This window comes from Felis catus, chromosome F2 (assembly GCF_018350175.1).
Source record: "Felis catus isolate Fca126 chromosome F2, F.catus_Fca126_mat1.0, whole genome shotgun sequence".
Classification (NCBI taxonomy): domain Eukaryota; kingdom Metazoa; phylum Chordata; class Mammalia; order Carnivora; family Felidae; genus Felis; species Felis catus.
In genome coordinates this window covers 34,117,178-34,137,717 of record NC_058385.1, presented here as the reverse complement: position 1 = coordinate 34,137,717, position 20,540 = coordinate 34,117,178, and the positions used below count along the sequence as shown (strand labels likewise).

The 20,540-nt window shown below is 35.4% G+C and overlaps 1 protein-coding gene across 6 annotated transcripts in view; it reads right to left on the bottom strand.

Annotated features, from left to right (window-relative positions):
- The window catches only part of WWP1 (WW domain containing E3 ubiquitin protein ligase 1), a 135,420-nt gene that overhangs the window by 79,042 nt on the left and 35,838 nt on the right, over positions 1-20,540 (bottom strand). For all 6 annotated transcript variants that reach the window (XM_011291318.3, XM_011291319.3, XM_011291323.4 and 3 more), the window contains 2 exons: positions 11,838-11,976; positions 11,090-11,214 (listed from right to left, as the gene is read on the bottom strand). In XM_011291318.3, the coding sequence (XP_011289620.1) occupies positions 11,090-11,214; positions 11,838-11,976 (264 nt within the window). The remainder of the gene's footprint in view (positions 1-11,089; positions 11,215-11,837; positions 11,977-20,540) is intronic.

The window sequence follows — 20,540 nt, the reverse complement described above, 5'->3', positions numbered from 1 at the left end:
AAATTGAAGCCATTTAAAAAATTGCCGGGCACCTGGGTGGCTCAGTTAAGTGTCTGATTTCGGCTCAGGTCATGATTTCGTGGTTCTTGAGTTCAAGCCCTGTGTCAGGCTCTGTGCTGACAGCTCAGAGCCTGGAACCTGCCTCAGATTCTGTGTCTCCATCTCTCTCTACCCCTCTACCACTCGTACTCTCTCTCTCTCTCTCAAGAAAATAAATAAAACATTAAAAAAATTGCTTGCACACTGTATTATCTATTGCTAAGAAACAAATTATCCTGAGGTGCCTGGGTGGCTCAGTCAGTTAAGCGTCCAACTTTGGCTCAGGTCATGATCTCACAGTTCATGGGTTCGAGCCCCACGTTGGGCTCTCTGCTGACAGCTCAGAGCCTGGAGCCCGCTTAGGATTTTATCTCCCTGTCTCTGCCCCTCCCAGCATGCATACTCTCTCTCTTTCTCTCTCAAAAATAAAGATTAAAAAAAGCCACAAATTATCCTAAAGTTTAGTCACTTAAAATAACAATAACCGTTTATTACTGCTCAGTTCCTATGGGATAGAAATTTGGGAGGCGCTAGAAAATCCCCTTAAATAATGACTCATATGCATAGCTAACAAGCTGGTGCCAAGAGCTGAGAAGAGGCCTCAGTTCCTCTCCATTTATGTTTTTTATAGGGCTTCTTCAGTCTTCACCTTAGTGACTTGTGAGTATATAATCCAAGAGACAAGAGCAAAAGCTGAAACGTCTTTTATGACCAAGTCTTTGAGGTCCTGTACCATTATTTCTACCATATTCTGTCACAGACCATCTCTGACTCAATGTGGGAAGGACCACACAAGGTGCAAACACCAGAAGGTAAGAATGCTTGGGACCATTCTGGAGGATGGCCAACATACAGCTATGTATGTTTACAACAGAATTTTAGAAACAAAATGAGTGTATTAGGTTACAAGTTGTAACAGTCCCAAGAATAACCAGGTGTTCTAAATCCCAAGTCTTTCCATTATATCACACTATGAGTCAATGTGCAATAACTCACAAAGTTCCCATCTCCTATGGTGTAACAAAATTAATTTCAAAATTTACAAAAGAAATAAAAAATTACATAATGAAAGTATAAGAAGAAAATAATGGAAATAATAGAGTATAGAAAATATTCTGAACACACACAAAAAAATGGAAGTTGGAAAAACTTTAATGACAGAAAAAATATTAAATGTCTGTAAGTCAAAACCAAGAATAAAAAAGTGGCAAATTATTAGCAGAAAAAAGAGCTCTTATAAATCAGTGAGAAAACAAGGAACAACCAATAAAAAATGTACAGATTATAAGATAATCAGACACAAATGATAAAATATGGATGGTCAATAAATATGTGAGTTTTTCAATTATTAAAGAAAGCTTTGAAAAGAGTAACATTCATTTTTTAAATCTATTAGTATGGCAAATATTTCCAAATGGGCACTCTCATATACTTTGTTGTGTGTACAAATTAGCATAATATTTCAGGAAGGCAAGTGAGACAGCTATGCATAGCTGGAGGCTTCAAACTGCTCATTCCCTCTCACCTAGTATTTTCAATCATAAAAATCTTTCTAAAAGAATATAAATATGGTTATATCACTAGGTATGAGAATACTATTTGTTCAAAACCTTGTTTTAATATATCTTAGTCTGCACTGATACTAAGGGAGTTTTACAGAAGAGAACTTGAGACTTAGTAAACTAAACAAATTAGTATTAGCTAAGTATATAAGACTAAAGCAAATTTTTAACTAATATTATATTTGACTTATGCTCTGTCCTCTATCATAAATGGCACATTTCTCTACTGTGTTTCCCTACCATTTGATATAAGGAAATAATTTTCAGATTATTTGATTATTGTAAAACATTTGTGACATAATTCAATTTAAAGTGAACTTAATGGATTTCTAAATGCTTTCCTCAACAAAAGCGAAGTTCTTAGTTCTATTAATACCATAAAAAAACTCAGTGTGGTCCCCAGTGTTTGAGTAGCAGCCATCTCACTCCTCTTTTGGGTGTTTAAAGTAGCTCTGTCAGTCTCAAAATTGAAATACAAAACAAAGACTCTATACAAAGAGTCTATATACACTCTGATGTATATACTTTTCACCCATGGTGCACAAAGATTCTTTCCTTAAACCAACTCTAGTCAAGTTCCTCTGAGGCATCTTCTCAAGTAGGGCTCAACTCTGGCCTATAAAAACTCCAAACAGCACAAATGATCTCACCCACCACCTCTCCTGCAAATTAAAAAAACTTGAATACACACTATGTTGGTTCTAACAACTCAGGAATGACCATGCCCCACTTAAAGTGTCTGCCTGAGAAAGCTCAGGGCTGCTTAAAGAATTTACTGTTTGTTCCAGTACACCTGTAGACAATTTACAATGGTAAATCCTTCCTCTGTCTCTTTGAGATGTAGGGTTGACCTTTGAACAAAGCAGGGTTTAAGGGTGCTGACTCCCAGTGCGGTTGAAAATCCACCTAGAATTTTTGACTTTTCCCAAATTTAACTATTAATAGCCTACTGATAACCAGAAGCCTTACTGATAACAGAAACAGTCAGCTAACACATATTTAAAATGATATATGTATTATATACTGTATTCTTACTGTAAAGTAAGCTAGGAAGAAAGAAAAATATTACTAAGAAAATCATAAGGAAGAGAAAACAGCATCCAAATCTGTGTTGTTCAAAGGTCAACTGTATATGTCATCTCCTATAACTCAGGAGTGTCTTTGTTAAAGACCTGAAAGCCACTCTTATGAAATGTAATCATCAGGAAGGACAGGGCCTAGGACTCACAGTCCAAGTGGGAGAACAGAATTCTAACTAGTAGAGAAAACTGGCCTAATCACATTTACACCAATCAACACTTCATAATTTTTCACTTCTCTGACTCTACTTAGCTTCCACCCACCTCTCTACTCCCTCATTCTCCATTTGAAATGCCCAGTTACTTCTGTACAAAAAGGAGTTCAGATTAAACTGAACCTTCTTCCTTACTGCAATAGCATCTTACTGATTAAAATCTGTCCTTACCACTTTAACTAGTATTAGGCTTGTTTATCTTTGATAATAGAGGGATTTTTCCTTTGCGATTTAAGAAATAGTGTAATTGATAGAAAGAAATACATCTCAGATATCAGTATCCACGGCTGGTAATATACCACATATCTCTGCAGAGCCAACGAAATAATTTCCAAAATTCAGAATGGCATTCTGGTGATCTGAACACATAACTAAAGGTTGGAGGGCAAATGAGGCTTAAATCCACAAAAGCACTGAAACAATATTTCAGAGGATCACATGAGCAAAAACTCTGGACACCATCCAACTAGCTTACAACAAGAAAAAAATAAAGGTTAAGAACTGGAAGACTCACTGGGATATAAATGTGAAGTGAAAGAATTTACCTAGTAAGCCACAGTTAGATTTGGGGGGGGGGGGGGAGGAGATGATTTTATGTTGTTAGTTGTGGGTTTTATTTAAGGCTATAACAACTCATATTATACCATAAAGGCTGAAAAAGTAATTACCTTCAAAAACTGGGAAAAATACCTGTTCAAATGAATGAAGCCTCCACCCTTAACTAAAACATATGAGGAAAAGGGATAGTAAAAACATGAATTTATGAGAAGAAAATGTCAAGGCCTTGAGAACAGGAAGAAATTAGACTTATAAATTTCAAGAGGGACAATGTCCAAGTGCCAAGCCAACAGGCTAAATCAAGGGCACTCAAGAATGTGATCAATTATGAGTGTACTTTTAAATTCTACAAAGCCATCTTAATTTTAGAACATTAACTCTCCATTATTCTAATTAAAAATAAAAAACAATGATCAGAAAACCTGTGTTCTAGTCAAAACTCTGCAATTACTTCTGTTCTTGAGCAAGCCACTTAGCTTAAAAGTTATTTAACAAATGAGTCATTGGGATTACAGGACTCACAGGTTTCTTCTACCTTTAAAACATGATTCACAAGCTTTAATTTTAAAAATTAATTTACTTTTTGTTGTAGGCTGAGTTATTTCCCCCTGCCCCCAAATTCAAATGTTTAAGTCCTAACCCCTGGTACCTCAGAAGTGACTCTATTTGGAAATAGCATCTTTAAATAAAGGTAATTCAATTAAAATGATATTACTAGGGTGCTCTTCATCCAATAATGACTGATGCCTTTGTAAAAGTAGAAAACCTGGATACAGACACATGCACAGAGGGAAGACCCTATGATTATAAAAAGATGGCCATCTATAAGCCAAAAAGAGAGGAGTCCCCAGAAGAAACTAACCTTGTTGACACCTTGATTTCAGCCTTCTAGCTGCCAGAATTGTGAGAGAAAATACATTTCTGGTCTTTAAGACATACAGTCTTTATTATTTGGGTATGGCAGCCCTGATAAACTAATACACCTTTACGTTATTAAAAAAAAAAAAAACAGATTGCCTAGCATCTACAGGATGCTGCTACTAGCATTTCTGAATCCATCAACTTCAGAAATGTATGAATGTTTACAAAATTTTATTTTTCCTCTGAGCATACTCTGCTCAATTAAATTACAAGAGATAACTTCAAATTTATACCATTTATAAAAGTTTCCTTTCAAAGAATGTTGAACATTACAGCCTTCCTACAAAGTCATTTTGGCAGATAAATATGATAATCTTTGTGGGGAGGAAAATTATAATCTTTATATGAAGGTTCAATACAGTCTAATATAATAAAATTGGAAAGTATCTAGACAGCAAGGATAGAAGTGTGGTTAAATAAATTATAATATGTGATAAAATATAGAATTACTACATTAGCTTACAAAGAATACCACTGAATGATACAGGGAAAAACACATTAACATTAAGAGAGCTACGCAGAATGCAAAACTGAATACAATCCCAATTCTTATACACACACAAACAAAATTCACCAATTTTTAGTCATTATCATCTCTGGGTTAAGAGAAATGATCATGTGCACTAAAAAAGAGGTGCCATGCACGACCATACACAAAATCATTCCTTCAAGTTTAGGAGAGGAGCTGTTTTGCCTAATTCACAGAAAAAAAGAAAGTCAAGCACAATGAGGAGACAGAACAATATGCTCCAAACAAGAACAAGACAAAACCTCAGAAAAAGAACTAAATGAAATAGAGACAACCAATCCACCTGATAAAGAACTGAAAGTAAGGGTCATAAAGATGCTCACTGGACTGGAGAGCAAAGTGGATGAACTTAGTGACAACTTCAACAAAGACATAGAAAATATAAAACTGAACTGGGGCACCTGGGCGGCTTAGTCCGTTAAGAGTCCGACCTCAGCTCAGGTTGTGAACTCGCAGTTCGTGAGTTTGAGCCCCATGTCAGGCTCTATGCTGATGGCTCACAGCCGTCTGGAGACTGCTTCAGATTTGTGTCTCCCTCTCTCTCTGTTCCTCCCCAGCTCCCACTCTGTGTCTCTTTCTCTCAAAAATAAATAAAGATTTAAAAAAATTAAAAACAACAACAACAACAACAAAGAAAATATAAAACAGAACTAATCTGGGTTGAAGAATACAAAAACAAAAATGAAAAATACACTAGAAGGAATAAACAGATTAGACAATGAAGAAAAACTCAGTGATCTGGAAGGAAGGGTAACAGCACCCACGCTGAACAACAAAAAGAAAACTGAAATTTTTAAAATTGAGGATAAGCTATGGGATCTCTTGGACAAAATCAAGCAATCATTTACATTATATAGGTTCCAGAAGGAAAAGAGAGAAAGGGACAGTTTTCTGTCCCTGTTATTTGAGAAATAACAGCTGAAAACTTCCCCAATCTGGAGAAGGAAATAGACATCATGGTTTCAGGAAGCACAGAGGGTTCTAAACAAGATGACCCAATGGGATCCATGCCACAACACATAAAAATTAACATATCAGGGGTGCCTGGGTGGCTTAGTTGGTTAAGCGTCCAATTTCAGCTCAGGTCATGATCTCACGGTTCACAACTTTGAGCCCTACATCGGGCTCTGTGCTGACAGCTCAGAGCCTGGAGCCTGCTTCCGATTCTGTGTCTCCCTCTCTCCCTGCCCCTCCCATGCTCATGCTCTGTCTCTCTCAATAATAAATAAACGTTAAAAAATAAAAAATAAAAATTATATGCCAACAAATTGGATAACCTAGAAGAAATGGATAAATTCTAGAAATATATGATATTCCAAAGTGAATAAGGAAAAAAACAGAAAATCAGAACAGACCAATTACTAGTAATGAAACTGGGGAAAAAATTCCCAAAAAACAAAGAACCAGATGGATTCACAGGAGAACTCTACCAAACACTTAAAGAAGAGTTAATACCTGTTCTCCTCAGACTATTCCAAAAAATAGAAGAGGAGGGAAAACTTACAAATACATTCAACAAGGCCAAAATTACTCTGATACCAAAACCAAAGACACTACAAAAAAAGAAAACTACAGGCCAATATTCCTGATGAACACAAATGCAAAACGCCTCAACAAAATTTTAGCAAACTGTATTCAACAATACATTAAAAGGATCATTCACTACAATCAAGTGGGATTTATCCTGGGGATGTAGGGATGGTTCAATATTCACAAATCAATGGATACACCACATTAACAAAATCAAAGATAAAAACCATATGATCATCTCAATAGACGCAGAAAAGGCTTATGACAACGTTCAACATACATTCATAATAAAAATTAAACAAAGTGGGTTTACAGGGAATGTAATAAAAGCCATATACGAAAACCCCACACCTAATAATATCATACTCACTGTAAAAACTGAGAGCTTTTCCTTTAAGATCAGGAACAAGACAAGGATGTTCACTCTTGCCACTTTTATTCAACATAGTATTTAAAATCCTTGGTAAAGCAATCAAACAAGAAAAAGAAGAGAAGATATCCAAAATGGCAAGAAAAAAGTCAAACTGTCACTATTTGGAGGTGACATGATACCACACACAGAAAACCCTAAGGACTCCACCAAAAATCTATCAGAACTAATAGATGAATGCAGTAAACTTTCAGGATACAAAATTAACATACAGAAATCCGTTACATTTCTATACACTAATAGTGAAGTAGGGGAAAGAGACATTAACAAAACAATTCTGGGGCAACAGGGTGGCTCAGTAGGTTAAGCATCTGACTTTGGCTCAGGTCATAATCTCATAGCTCATGGGTTCAAGCCCCATGTTGGGCTCTGTTTTGACAGCATGGAGCCTGGGGCCTACTTCGGTTTCTGTCTGTCTCTCTCTCTCTTTCTGTCTCTCCCGGCTCGTGTGCTCTCTCTCTCTCAAAATAAATAAACATTAAAAAAAATTTTAAGTAAATAAAATTTTTTTACAAAATTAAGAAAAAAAGAAAACAATTCCATTTATAATTATACCAAAAGAATAAAATATCTAGGAATAAACTTAACCAAGGAGGTAAAAGACTGATATTGTGAAAATTATAAAACACTAATGAGCAAATTGAAGATGACAGAAATGGAAAGACATACCATATTCATCGGTTGGAAGAATATTGTTAAAATGTCCATACTACCCAAAGCAATCTGCAGATTTAATGCGATCCTTATCAAAATATCAATAGTATTTTCCACAGAACTAAAACAAATTGTCCTAAAATTTGTATGGAACTACAAAAGAGCCCAAACAGCCAAAGCAATCTTGAAAAAGAACAAAGCTTGGAGGTATCATAATCACAGACTTCCAAGATATACTACAAGGCAATAATAATCAAACAGTATGGTTCTGGCACAAAAATAGACACATAGATTAATGGAACAGAATACAGAGCCAAGAAATAAACCCACACTTATATGGTTATTCTATGACCAAGGAGGCAAGAATTCACAGGGGGAAAGACAGTCTGTTCAATAAATGGTACTGGAAAAACTGGCTAACTACATGCAAAAAAATGAAACTGAACCCCTTTCTTAAACCACACACATAAACTCAAAATGAATTAAAGACCCAAATGTGAGATCTGAAATCATAAATTCCCAGAAGAAAATAAAGGGAGTAATCTCTTTGACACTGGCCTTAGCAACATTTTTCTAGAAAGGTCTCCTCAGGCAAGGGAAGCAAAAGCAAAAGTAAACTATTGGGACCACACCAAAGGAAAAACCTTTTGCACAACAAAGGAAACCATCAACAAAACAAAAAGGGAACTAGTAAATGGGAGGAGATATTTGCAAATGATCTATCCAATAAGGGACTGATTAAAAAAAACAAACAAATAAAAACAAAAACAAAAAACTTCTACAACTCAACACCAAAAAACCCCAAATAATCTGATTTAAAATGGGTAGAGGGGAGCCTGGGTGGCTTAGTTAAGTGTCCAACTCTTGGTTTCAGCTCAGGTCATGATCTCAGTTTGTGAGCCCCATGTCGGGGCTTTGAGTTGACAGCAAAGTCTGCTTCAGAATTTCTTTCTCTCTGCCCCTCCCTGGCCTGTTCTATTTCTCTCAAAATAAATAAACATTTAAAATGGGCAGAGGATCTAAACAGACATCTTTCCAAAGAAAATGTACAGATAGCCAACAGACATGTAAAGATGCTCAACATCACTAATCATCAGGGAAATACAAAGCAAAACCACAATGAGGTATCACCTCACACCTGTCAGAATGTGGAAATAACAAGAAATAACAAGTATTGGGGAGAATGTGGAGAATGTATTGTTGTGGGAATGTGCACTGTTGTGGGAATGTGCACTGTTGTGGGAATATAAATTGATGCAGCCACTGTGGAAAACAGTATGGAGGTTTGTCAAAACATTAAAAATAGAAATACCATATGATCCAGTAATTCTACTACTGGGTATTTACCCAAAGAAAACAAAAACACTGACTCGAAGAGATACATGCATCCCTATGTTTACTGCAGCATTATTTGCAACTGCCAAGATATGGAAGAACCCATGTCTATCAATAGATGAATGGATAAAAAAGATGTGGGGGCACCTGTGTGGCTCAGTCAGCTAAGTGTCCAACTCTTGATTCGGACTCAGGTCATGATCTCACAGTTTGTGAGTTCAACCCTGCGTCAGGCTAACAGTGTGGGGACTGCTTGGAATTCTGTCTCTCCCTCTATCTATCTCAGTCCTTCCTCCCAAAATAAATAAAACTTAAAAAAAAAAAAGTTAAAAAAAAAAATCAAACGATGTGGAGTGTGTGTGTGTATATGTATATATGTGTGTATATATGTACGTATATACATATATACGTGTGTCTATGTATCTATATACACGTGTGTGTGTGTGCGCGCGCACACACACACACACACACACAGAGGGATATTACTCAACCCTAAAAAAGAATGAGATCTTGCCATCTGTGACAACATGGACAGACCTAGAGGCTAAGTGAAACAAGTCAGAGAAAGACAAATAACATATGATTTCACTTACATGTGGAGAAATAGACACACAAATACAGAGAACAAACTGATGGTGGCCAGAGGGGAAAGGATGGGGGATGGACAAAAATGGGTGAAGAAGTGGGAGACATAGGCTCCAAGTTACGGAATAAGTCACAAGCATACAAGGTACAGCATGGGGAATATAGTCAGTGGTGTTATAATGGCTTTATATGGTAACCGTGGCTACACTTGTGGTGAGCACAGCCTAAATATAGAGTTGTTAAATCACTATGTTGTATATCTGAAACTAATGTAGCATTGTACATCAAGTATACTCAAAAAAAAAAGTCTCATGCAAAACTTAATCAAATGCAGAAAGCGCTAATATAAATTGGCAAAACCAAACATAATTCTGAAATAACAAGTTAACTGAGGTATTATATATTTACACCAATAATGCCATATAGCCAAGAAAAAAGCACAAATCCAGCCACCATCAGACCAGGCAGGGTATTATATGCTTAAAAGACCTACTACTTATTTCTATAACCAAGAGAGAATTGCATGACCAAAAGCCATGGCATAGCAGGGAATTAAACTTTCATTGCTTCAAAAGAGTATTTTTTTAAAACATCTGTACACATAAAAATTGGTAAGACTTTTACATTTTCTTGACTCATAACTCCTTATGTCCAAAAACTACATCAAACACGGATTTTTAGGTTGTATGTGGATTTTTGTTAAAAACAGAAAAAAACTTTAAAAAATCAATTCATTATTTAAAACATTAGCATTTTAGCCTGTAACTCAGCACATCTTTTGGAAATGAGAAAATTTCTAAAGAAATAAAGGAGTGCACAGGAAGATTTACATATCTGAACAGGGGCACTGGTTTGAGTGAACTATTAGGAACTGCCTAAATGTTAAACAATAAGGGATAAGTTAAATCATAAACCAGACTCTTTGGACCACCCAATATTTTGAGATTTTGCTAAAAGAAATGAACTTTTATCCCAGAATTATGAACATAAGGATACCCCAAAATTTTTGCATGCAATGAAGGAGATTTACAAATAACTGAAGCTTAAACCATCTTACCCAGGCTAGAAATATTTAGTATCATGTAAACATTATGTTCATATTACATTGTTAAATGAAAAAAGCAGGGGATAAACCAGTAGATGCAAAAAAAGAAATATGTATCTATGAACAGTAAAAAGACAAGAGACCAAGTTATTAGGAGTGGTTATCCTCGGATAGAATTACAGATAATTTATATTCCTCTATGATTTTGTATATTCTCTGTATTTTCTATAATGAACTAGTTATACAATAAGAAAATGTGAGTAAGAATTTATCCTGTACAAATTACTAACAAAGTTAGCAATAGGCTCAAATTATGTTCATTTTGTCAAGTTTTAAAGTATGTAATAAGAAAATAATAAATCACTGATGATCACTGATAACAGGGTACTCATGGATAACTAAGATCATCCTGTAAATCTGCTAGATGGAGAAAGGTCAGAGTACTTCCTATTTCATGTAATACCACAAACTTAAAAGCAATCACAGGCAATAACTAAAAGTTCTCTTTTGTAAATACAAAACTATTTGTTGCTGTTGGACTTCAGGATACTTTGTGAAGAGTCTAAAATAAGTTTTTAAAGAAACAAAGATCAGAACAAAAACTTACATTTTCTATTGTGTATTAACAGAGCTTGTTTCAGATCTATGGTTGCTCTTCCTAATAAAGCATCTGCCTTTAAAGTATAATGACTCCAAACTCGAAATTCCAATGTAGTCTGTGGGGTCACATTTCTGTATGGGTAAAATTATAACAAAAATACAGGAGTATACATTTACTTCAATAATTTTTAAAAAGCCATGAGTTCAGTTTGAGAAAAAATACTGTATGAAACAGTAAACTATCTGAATTATAAATAAAAATAATGATTTGCTTTCACATATATTAGGACTTCAGTAACTAAGAATTTTTATAATTAGCAAACCAAAATAGCAGCAATAGATCAAGAGTCCTGTTGAGATTTCACAATAACACTATTTCTATTTGAACAAATTCCTAAAGATTTAAGACAACTGATGGCATTATTTTTTAACACTTCTACTATGCCAACATTATGTTTCAAATGACAAAATTAAGGATAACTGATTTTTTACACTATTTTTACAAGACAGTAACAGAAAATATGGGTATATGGAATAATGCAGTTAATAAAACAAAAAACAAGAATTATTATACTTCCTCTCTAAAGAAAATAAAATTAACCAAAAGTCTCATCATACTTAAAATTGTATATTCACACTAGAAAATCGCACTCCTACTTTGAAGTCATCTTACAACTACAACAACAAAGTCACAAAAGATTTTCAAGCATACTTTCCCTTTTGGAAATTTTGCATTCTCTATGCAAGGTACTTACACGGTTAGTTGTTCATCCCATTTTGGATTAGAAGAACTACTGGATTTTGCTGTTTTCTTAATTTCTCCATCTACAACTACTTCTGTATATACTGCTGTTCCAAACCAGTTCTTTTTTCTTTTTAGTTTGGCACTAGAAACTAACAGAAACATGATAATCAGTAGTGAATACATGTAAACAAATAGTATTTTGTAGTAATAAATCAATAAAAACGGAACTGTGCTTCTTAAGCAACTTAAACTCTTTTCCTTGGAGAATGAAGAAACAATACAAAAGGGCTATTATTGATAATGCCCAAGAATCATTTGAATTCTTGACAGTTTTACAGAAATAAAATTCACATACCATATAATTCACCCATTTAACCTGTATAATTCAATGTTTTTTTTTTATTTTTTTACATTTATTCATTTTTGAGAGACAGAGAGAGACAGCACAAGCGGGGGAAGGGGCAGAGAGAGAGGGAGACAGAATCTGAAGCACCTTCAGCCTCCGAACTGTCAGCACACAGCCTGATGCGGGGCTCAAACTCACAAACCGCAAGATCATGACCTGAGCCAGTCAGATGCTTAACCGACTGAGCCACCTAGGCGCCCCTATAATTCAATGGTTTTAATATATTCACAGTTGTGCAACCATCACCATAGGCGAATTAAAAACATATTCATCACCCCAAAAAGAAACCCCACATAGTCACCCTATTTCCTCCCAGTCCCTCCCCCTTGGCCCTAGGCTACTACCAATTACTCTCCATTTCTATAGATGTGCCTATTCTGGACATTTCAAAGAAATGGATTCATATAACATATGGTTTTTTGTGACTGTCTTCTTTCACACTTAGCATCCTTTCAAGGTTCATCCATGTTGTAGCATGTATCAGTACTTCATTCCTTTTATTGACAAATAATATTCCACTGTACAGGTATCCTTTTTATCTGCCCATTCATCAGTTGATAGAGATCTGGGCTGTTTCTACTGGGTTGTTGGGTTGTTGTCTATTGTGCATACTACTACTATAAACATTCATGCACAAGTTTTTGTGTGGACATATGTTTTCATTTCTCTTGGCATACACCTAGGAGTGGAACTACTGGGTCATATGATAACTCTGTTGAATAATGCCAGACTGTTTTCCAAAGTAGTTGTACCATTTTACATCCCCACCAGCAGGATATAAGGGTTCCAATTTCTCCACATCCTTGCCAACCATTTGAATTTAATAATGAACTGCATCAAGCATCAAGAGAAAGGTAAGTATCTTCAGATTCAACATACCTATTAACCTGTGCACTACAGGTAGTGTTTCATACTTGCCTACTGAAAATTATATGAACTTGGGCAATATTTAAAAAAATGCTTTATCTGGTTTTTTGGTTTCCAAAAAAAGGGAAGTATTTGCTTTTTCAAATAAAAACATTAATATCAAAATGTCATTTGAGAAATTAACCATAACCCTTCACAGAAAGTGAATTTTATATCAAATTGACCTGATTTGGAGGAAGACCTATTTAATTTAAGCTAAGCAATTAATTTTAAATAATCTTTACAACTACTAATTCAAATAAGGAGTATGTATTTTCAGCACAAACTACGACTACCAGCAGTAATAACAACTTATCAAGATCACCTCTATCATCTATTACCTATGAATACATGGGTCTGAGATGAGAAAGTGGAACACTTCCTCCGTGCCGTATCTGTATCACATGTTAAGGATAGGAACATAAGCTAATGCCTTCCATTCTACTGTGAGAAAATAATAACAGTCACACAAATAAATCACTGAAATACAAAGTGATAAGTGCTGCCACAAGTATTTGAAATATAGTATATCTTTAATTAATATCTGAAGTACAGCAAGAGAGACTCAAAGAAATACTATAATTAAGTACTGGTAACATAAAACAATCAGAGTGTTCAATGGTATGCCTGAAGTGCTATTCTCAGGGTCTTGGCAAAACTCATTCCCATCCTTCTGTTGCAAATTGCTCTAAGTTCAACACCACTGTAGCGACATAGAAGGCACAGACATCTCTCTCTCAAAAAGTCCCCCACCCAAGATTCTTCACTCCAAATTGAAGAGTGATTTCCTCAAAATAAGCAGGGCTTATCAATACACTAGAAGGGGAAGGCAATACTGCATGGTGTTAAAAGCAAAAGGTGTCTTTTCAACAAATGGTGCTGGCACAATTGGACATCCACAGGCAAAAATATTAATGCAAACACAAACCTAACATCCTTCATAAAAATTAACTCAAAATGTATCACAGACCTAAATGTAAAACATAAAACCATAAAACTCTTTAGAAGATAAGAAAATCTACATGACCTTGGGTATAGTGATGCTTTCTTAAATACAACACCAAAGGCATGATCCATGAAAGAAACAATGGATAAGTTGTCTTTTGCAGAGCAAAGTTTTTAACATTAATGAAGTACAACGTCAAGAGAATAAGAAGACATACCACAGAATGAGAGAAAATATATGCAAAAGACACATCTGATAAAGAACTGTTGTCCAAAATATATACAGGACTCTTAAAACTCAACAATAAGAAAACAACCTTATTTTTAAAAAATGGGCCAAAGACCTTAACAGCACTTTACCAAATAAGTATGTGGACAACAAGTAAGCATATGAAAAGCTGTTTAAAATGTTATCTGAAAAAAACAAATTTAAGCAACCATGAGATACCACTACACATACATATTAGAACAGCCAAACTCTGGAACACCAGCAACACTAAATGTTGCGGAGTATGTGGAGGAACAGGAACTCTTACTCATTGCTGGTGGGAACGCAAAATGGTACAGCCACTTTGAAAAACAGTTTGTTGGTTTCTTATAAACTAGACACAGGCTTACCATATGAGCCAGGAATTGTACTCCTTGGTATTTATCCAAAGGAGGTGAAAAGTTGTATCTACACAAAAAAACACACATGGATATTTACAGCAGTTTTATTCATAACTGCCAAAACTTAGAAGCAACCAAGATGTCCTTCAGTAGACGAATGAACAAACTGTAGTATACCCAGACAATGGAATATTATGCAGCACTAAAAAGAAATAAGCTATCAAGCCACAGAAAAACCTAGAGAAAACTTAAATGCATATTTAAGTTTTATTTAGTTTTACCAAATGAAAAATGTCAATCTGAAAAGGCTATATACTGCATAATTCTAACTATACAACATTCCAGGAAAGACAGTAAAAAGATCAGTGGTTGCCAGGGCTTGGGGAATGGGTGAGGAATGAATAGATGGAGCACAGAAGAATTTTAGGGCAGTGAAAACACTCTATGTTACTATAAAGATGGATACAGGTCATTATACAATTATCCAAACCTGCAGAAGGTATAACACCAAGAATGAGCTTTAAAGTAAACTATGCACTTTGAGTGACTATGATGTGTGAAAGTAGGTTCATCAATTGTAATGAATGCCCCACTCTGGTGAATGATTATTAATGGAGGAGGCTGTGCATGTGTAGGATCAGAGGTATATGGGAAATCTCTGTAACTTCCTCTCAATTTTGCTGTGAACCTAAAACTGCTTTTAAAAAAAAATAAGTCATATGTGGACACATCTGGGTTCATATTTTAACTCTGCCACTTACTAGATATCTGACCTTAAGTAAATCAATTAACCTCTCTGATTCTCAATTTTCTCATTTGAAAAATAGGGGAACAATAGTATCTGATTCTTAGGATTGATGAAGGAAAGCCTACAAGTACAATTATTATAAATGCATGCCTGGCACCCACTTATGGTAACTATTACTCTATCATTATTATCATTATTATTCTTATTTACTGTATAGAATAACTCTTCTGAGTTAATTACAGATACATTCAAAATCTATCCATTTTACACCTTTTATTGGCAAAGTCTTCAATAATACTAGGTGCTAGCAAGGTAAATAAAGTGATATTTAAAAGACAATTTGGGCAAAAATTTAATATAAATAACTAAAATGCTATGATTTTAAGTAACTAAAAGATAACCTTGTTAATTCAAGTTAGATTCTGATTAGTGAAATACATAGGATAAACTTTACTTTCCCATTTAATAAGTTTCCTTTGGTGTTATACACAAAACGTCCTCTCTTCTAAGATTACATAAATACTGAAAAATCTATCAGAAAGAGTCCGTATGCGTGTATCTAAAGAGACAACATTTAAGAGACCCACTCATAATAATAACACCTCAAGACCCAGTGCTAATATCATCCTCAATGGGGAAAAAATGAGAGCTTTTCAAGAACAAGGTCAGGAACAAGACAGGGAGGTCCACTCTCGCCACTGTTATTCAACACAGTATTAGAAAGTCTTAGCCTCAGCAGTCAGACAACACACAGAAATAAAAGGCATCCAAATTGGCCAGCAGGAGGTTAAACTTTCACTCTTTGCATATGACACGACACTCTATACGGAAAACCCAAGATTCCACCAAAAAACTGCCAGAACTGATCCATAAATTCAGCAAAGTCACAGAATATAAAATCAATGCACAGAAATCGGTTGCATTCCTATACACCAATAATGAAGCAACAGAAAGAGAAATCAAGGGATCAATTCCTTGCACCAAAAACCATAAAATACAGGATAAATCTAACCAAAGAGGCGAAAAATCTATACACTGAAAACTACAGAAACCTTATGAAAGACATTGAAGAAGACACAAAAAAATGGAAAAACATTCCATGCTCATGGATAGGAAGAACAAGTATTGTTAAAATGTCAATACTACCCAAAGCAATCTACAAATTCAATGTAATACCTATCAAAATAACACCAGCATTCTTTAAGGAGCTAGAACAAACAATCCTAAAATTTGTATGGAACCAGAAAGACCCCGGATAGCCAAAGCAATATTTAAAAAGAAAACCAAAGCAGGAGGCATCACAATCCGGGACTTCAAGATGTATTACAAAGCTGTTATCATCAAGACAGTATGGTACTGGCACAAGAACAGACACTCAGATCAATGGAACAGAATAGAGAACCCAGAAATGGACCCACAGACCTATGGCCAGCTAATCTTTGACAAAGCGGGAAAGAATATCCAGTGGAATAAAGACAGTCTCTTCAGCAAGTTGTGCTGGGAATACTGGACAGCGACATGCAGAGAAATGAACCTGGACCACTTTCTTACACTATACACAAAAAACTAAACTCAAAATGGATGAAAGACCTAAATGTAAGACAGGAAGCCATCAAAATCCTCGAGGAGAAAGCAAGCAAAAACCTCTTTGATCTTGGCTGCAGCAGCTTCTTACTCAACATGTCTCCAGAGGCAAGGGAAACAAAAGCAAAAATGAACTACTGGGACCTCATCAAAATAAAAAGCTTCTGCACAGCAAAGGAAACAATCAGCAAAACTAAAAGGCAACCAACAGAATGGGAGAAGATATTTGCAAACGACATATCAGATAAAGTTAGTAACCAAAATATATAAAGAACTTACCAAACTCAACACCCCCAAAATAAATAATCCAGTGAAGAGATGGGCAAAAGACATGAATAGACACTTCTCCATAGACAACATCCAGATGGATAACTGACACATGAAAAAATGCTCAACATCACTCATCATCAGGGGAATACAAATCAAAACCACAATGAGATTCCACCTTACACCTGTCAGAATGGCTAACGTTAACAACTCAGGCAACAACAGATGTTGACGAGGATGTGGAGAAAGAGGATCTCTTTTGCACTGCTGGTGGGAATGCAAACTGATGCAGCCACTCTGGAAAACAGTATGGAGGTTCCTCAAAAAGTTCAAAATAGAACTACCCTATGACCCAGCAATAGGTATTTACCCAAGGGATACAGGTATGCTGTTTCAAAGGGGCACATGAACCCCAGTGTTTATAGCAGCACTAAAACAATAGCCAGAGTATGGAAAGAGCCCAAATGTCCATCAATGGATGAATGGATAAAGAAGATGCGGTGTGTGTGCGTGTATATATATATATATATACACGCACACACACACACACACATATACATATGGTGGAGTATTAGTCAGCAGTAAAAATGAATGAAATCTTGCCATTTGCACCTACATGGATGGAACTAGAAGGTATTAAGCTAAGCGAATTAGAGAAAGACAAATTTCATATGACTTCACTCATATGAGTACTTTAAGATACAAAACAGATGAACCTAAGGAAAGGGAAGCAAAAATAATATAAAAACAGGGAGGACAACAAAACATAAAAGGCTCTTAAATATGGAGAACAGAGGATTACTGGAGGGGGTGGGAGGGGGGATGGGCTAAATGGGTAAGGGGCATTAAGGAATCTACTCCTGAAATCATTGTTGCACTATATGCTAACTAATTTGGATGTATATTAAAAAAATAAATTAAAAATACCCCAAGAAATAAATTAAATAAAAACAGGAAAAAAATAATAACGCCTACCCACCCCCCCAAATCTAGTAATAAATTTAATAAATGTAGAGGATCTGCATGAAGACAACTATGAAACCTCACAGATAGACATAAAAGACTTGATGGGAATGACATGATATATTCCTGGATTTGGCAGTTTTAACAATGAAAGATTTCAATTATCTCTAATTTAATACATTATTTTTTTTTAATGTTTATTTATTTTTGAGAGAGAGACAGACTGGGAGCAGGGGAGAGAGGGAAGGGAGACACAGAATCTGAAACAAGCTCCAGGTTCTGAGCTGTCAGCACAGAGCCTGATGCAGGGCTCAAACTCATGAATTGTGAGATTGTGACCTGAGCCGAAGATGGACGCTTAACTGACTGAGCCACCCAGGCACCCTTAATACGTTATTTTTAAATGATCTAAATGAAAACATTAACATTGGTTTTGAGGGAGTTTTGGGACGGTATGGCAGCAGAGGAAAAGGGAAGGCACGACTCAAAAATTCAAATGAAAGGTAAAAAAAAAAAAAAAAAAAGAGAGAGAGAGAGAATGGTGCAGATATATTTTAAAATACCAAGTAATGAGACTTCTCCCAATATATTTTGTAAAGTACTACAAAATGAAAATTAAAGGGGCGCCTGGGTGGCTCAGTCGGTTAAGCGTCCGACTTCGGCTCAGGTCATGATCTCACGGTTCGTGAGTTCAAGCCCTGCGTCAGGCTCTGTGCTGACAGCTCAGAGCCTGGAGCCTGTTTCAGATTCTGTGTCTCCCTCTCTCTCTCTCTGACCCTCCCCCGTTCATCCTCTGTCTCTCTCAGTTTCAAAAATAAATAAACGTTAAAAAAATTTTTTTTAAAAAAATGAAAATTAAAATAATCTATGATGTAAGGGGCAGAGATGAAAAAAAGAATAAGATGTTTATATATGATCATGGTAGCATTTCAAATCAATGGGAAACGATAGATTATTCCATAAATGTTGAAGCATTTGAAAAGAATAAAGCTAAATAAAGTTAAAACACTCATACAAAATTATGATACATATGATCACAATTTAAAAGGTGAAAGTAATAGAAGACACAATAGCTAAAAATTTACAAATGTGAACATAACAGTGCATTAGCTTTTCAATCTCAAGTCTTACGTTTTTATATGCCTTGCACTCTGTTTCTTATCCTTTCCTAAAGAAAGCCTGAAATCTCAACTATTTTTAGATGGTATGCGTATGTTTGCTACTATGCTTATGTGCATGCTTTACTCTAGTAGATCACCATATTACGGTGGGTAACTTTCTTTTCATTTTTTTAGTTTTCCTTCTTTCCATGATCAATGTTCATATTCTTATTTGCTACTGCCAATCAGATGCGTTAAGAACAGAAATAGGAATAAAAATAAATCAGTTAATAGAATATGTCAGTTTATAAATCATACCTGCCAAACTGTAATAGCAGAAGGGTCTTAAACATGGTACTGATTATTTTAAAAATAAAAGAAATATCAATACAAAACAAAAAAAAAGAAATATCAACAGAGGTCACTGTTCTCTAATAAAAGGAGCGACAGACAACTTAGACTCCTAAAACCTTGGGATTTTCCTAACAGAAGACACTTGATCTGATTCTCAGTCTTTACTGGTAAATAGTAAATATTTATTCCAAAAGGTATTGTTGAATCAGTTAAGATTGTGGATTTTACGGTGCTTCGCATTTTTAAAAATTAGATCAACAAAATGAAAGAAAGGTAAAAGGGGAGGGGAGGAAAGGGGAAAAGAGAAAAGCAAGGACTAAAATCTGGTGCCATTTAGCATAGGTCCAAGTTCAGTTTCCCAAGACTATCACTATATTTCAAAAGAGTAATTGATACTCAAAATGATAAATACCATGGTGGCATTATCTTGGCTACTTGCACTTCTCTGGTCCACAACTATTTTCCAATTGGTTCTCTAGACTTATGGTGATTCTATGAGCTACTTGATAGCTGTTCAGTAAGTTAGTTTTTGGCTCAAATCAATCAGATCAAGTTTTTGTTATTTCAACTAAGAACTCACACAAAGGTCAGGACCAAAAACAAAGTTACACCTCAGATATGTTAGCCACAGGTCCTGCACAAATAACACTGAAAATGAAAAATGTGGCTGTAAGCCTCTTATGTAGAGCAAAAGAAGAAATATTAGGAATTACCTACCTAGGTGGTTGTGAAGTGAAGTACACATCAGAATCATCCAGGGAATTGCTTCAAAACATACACCCCCATGGTTCACAGAAGATGAAATACAATACCCCTTAAACATGGCTCAAC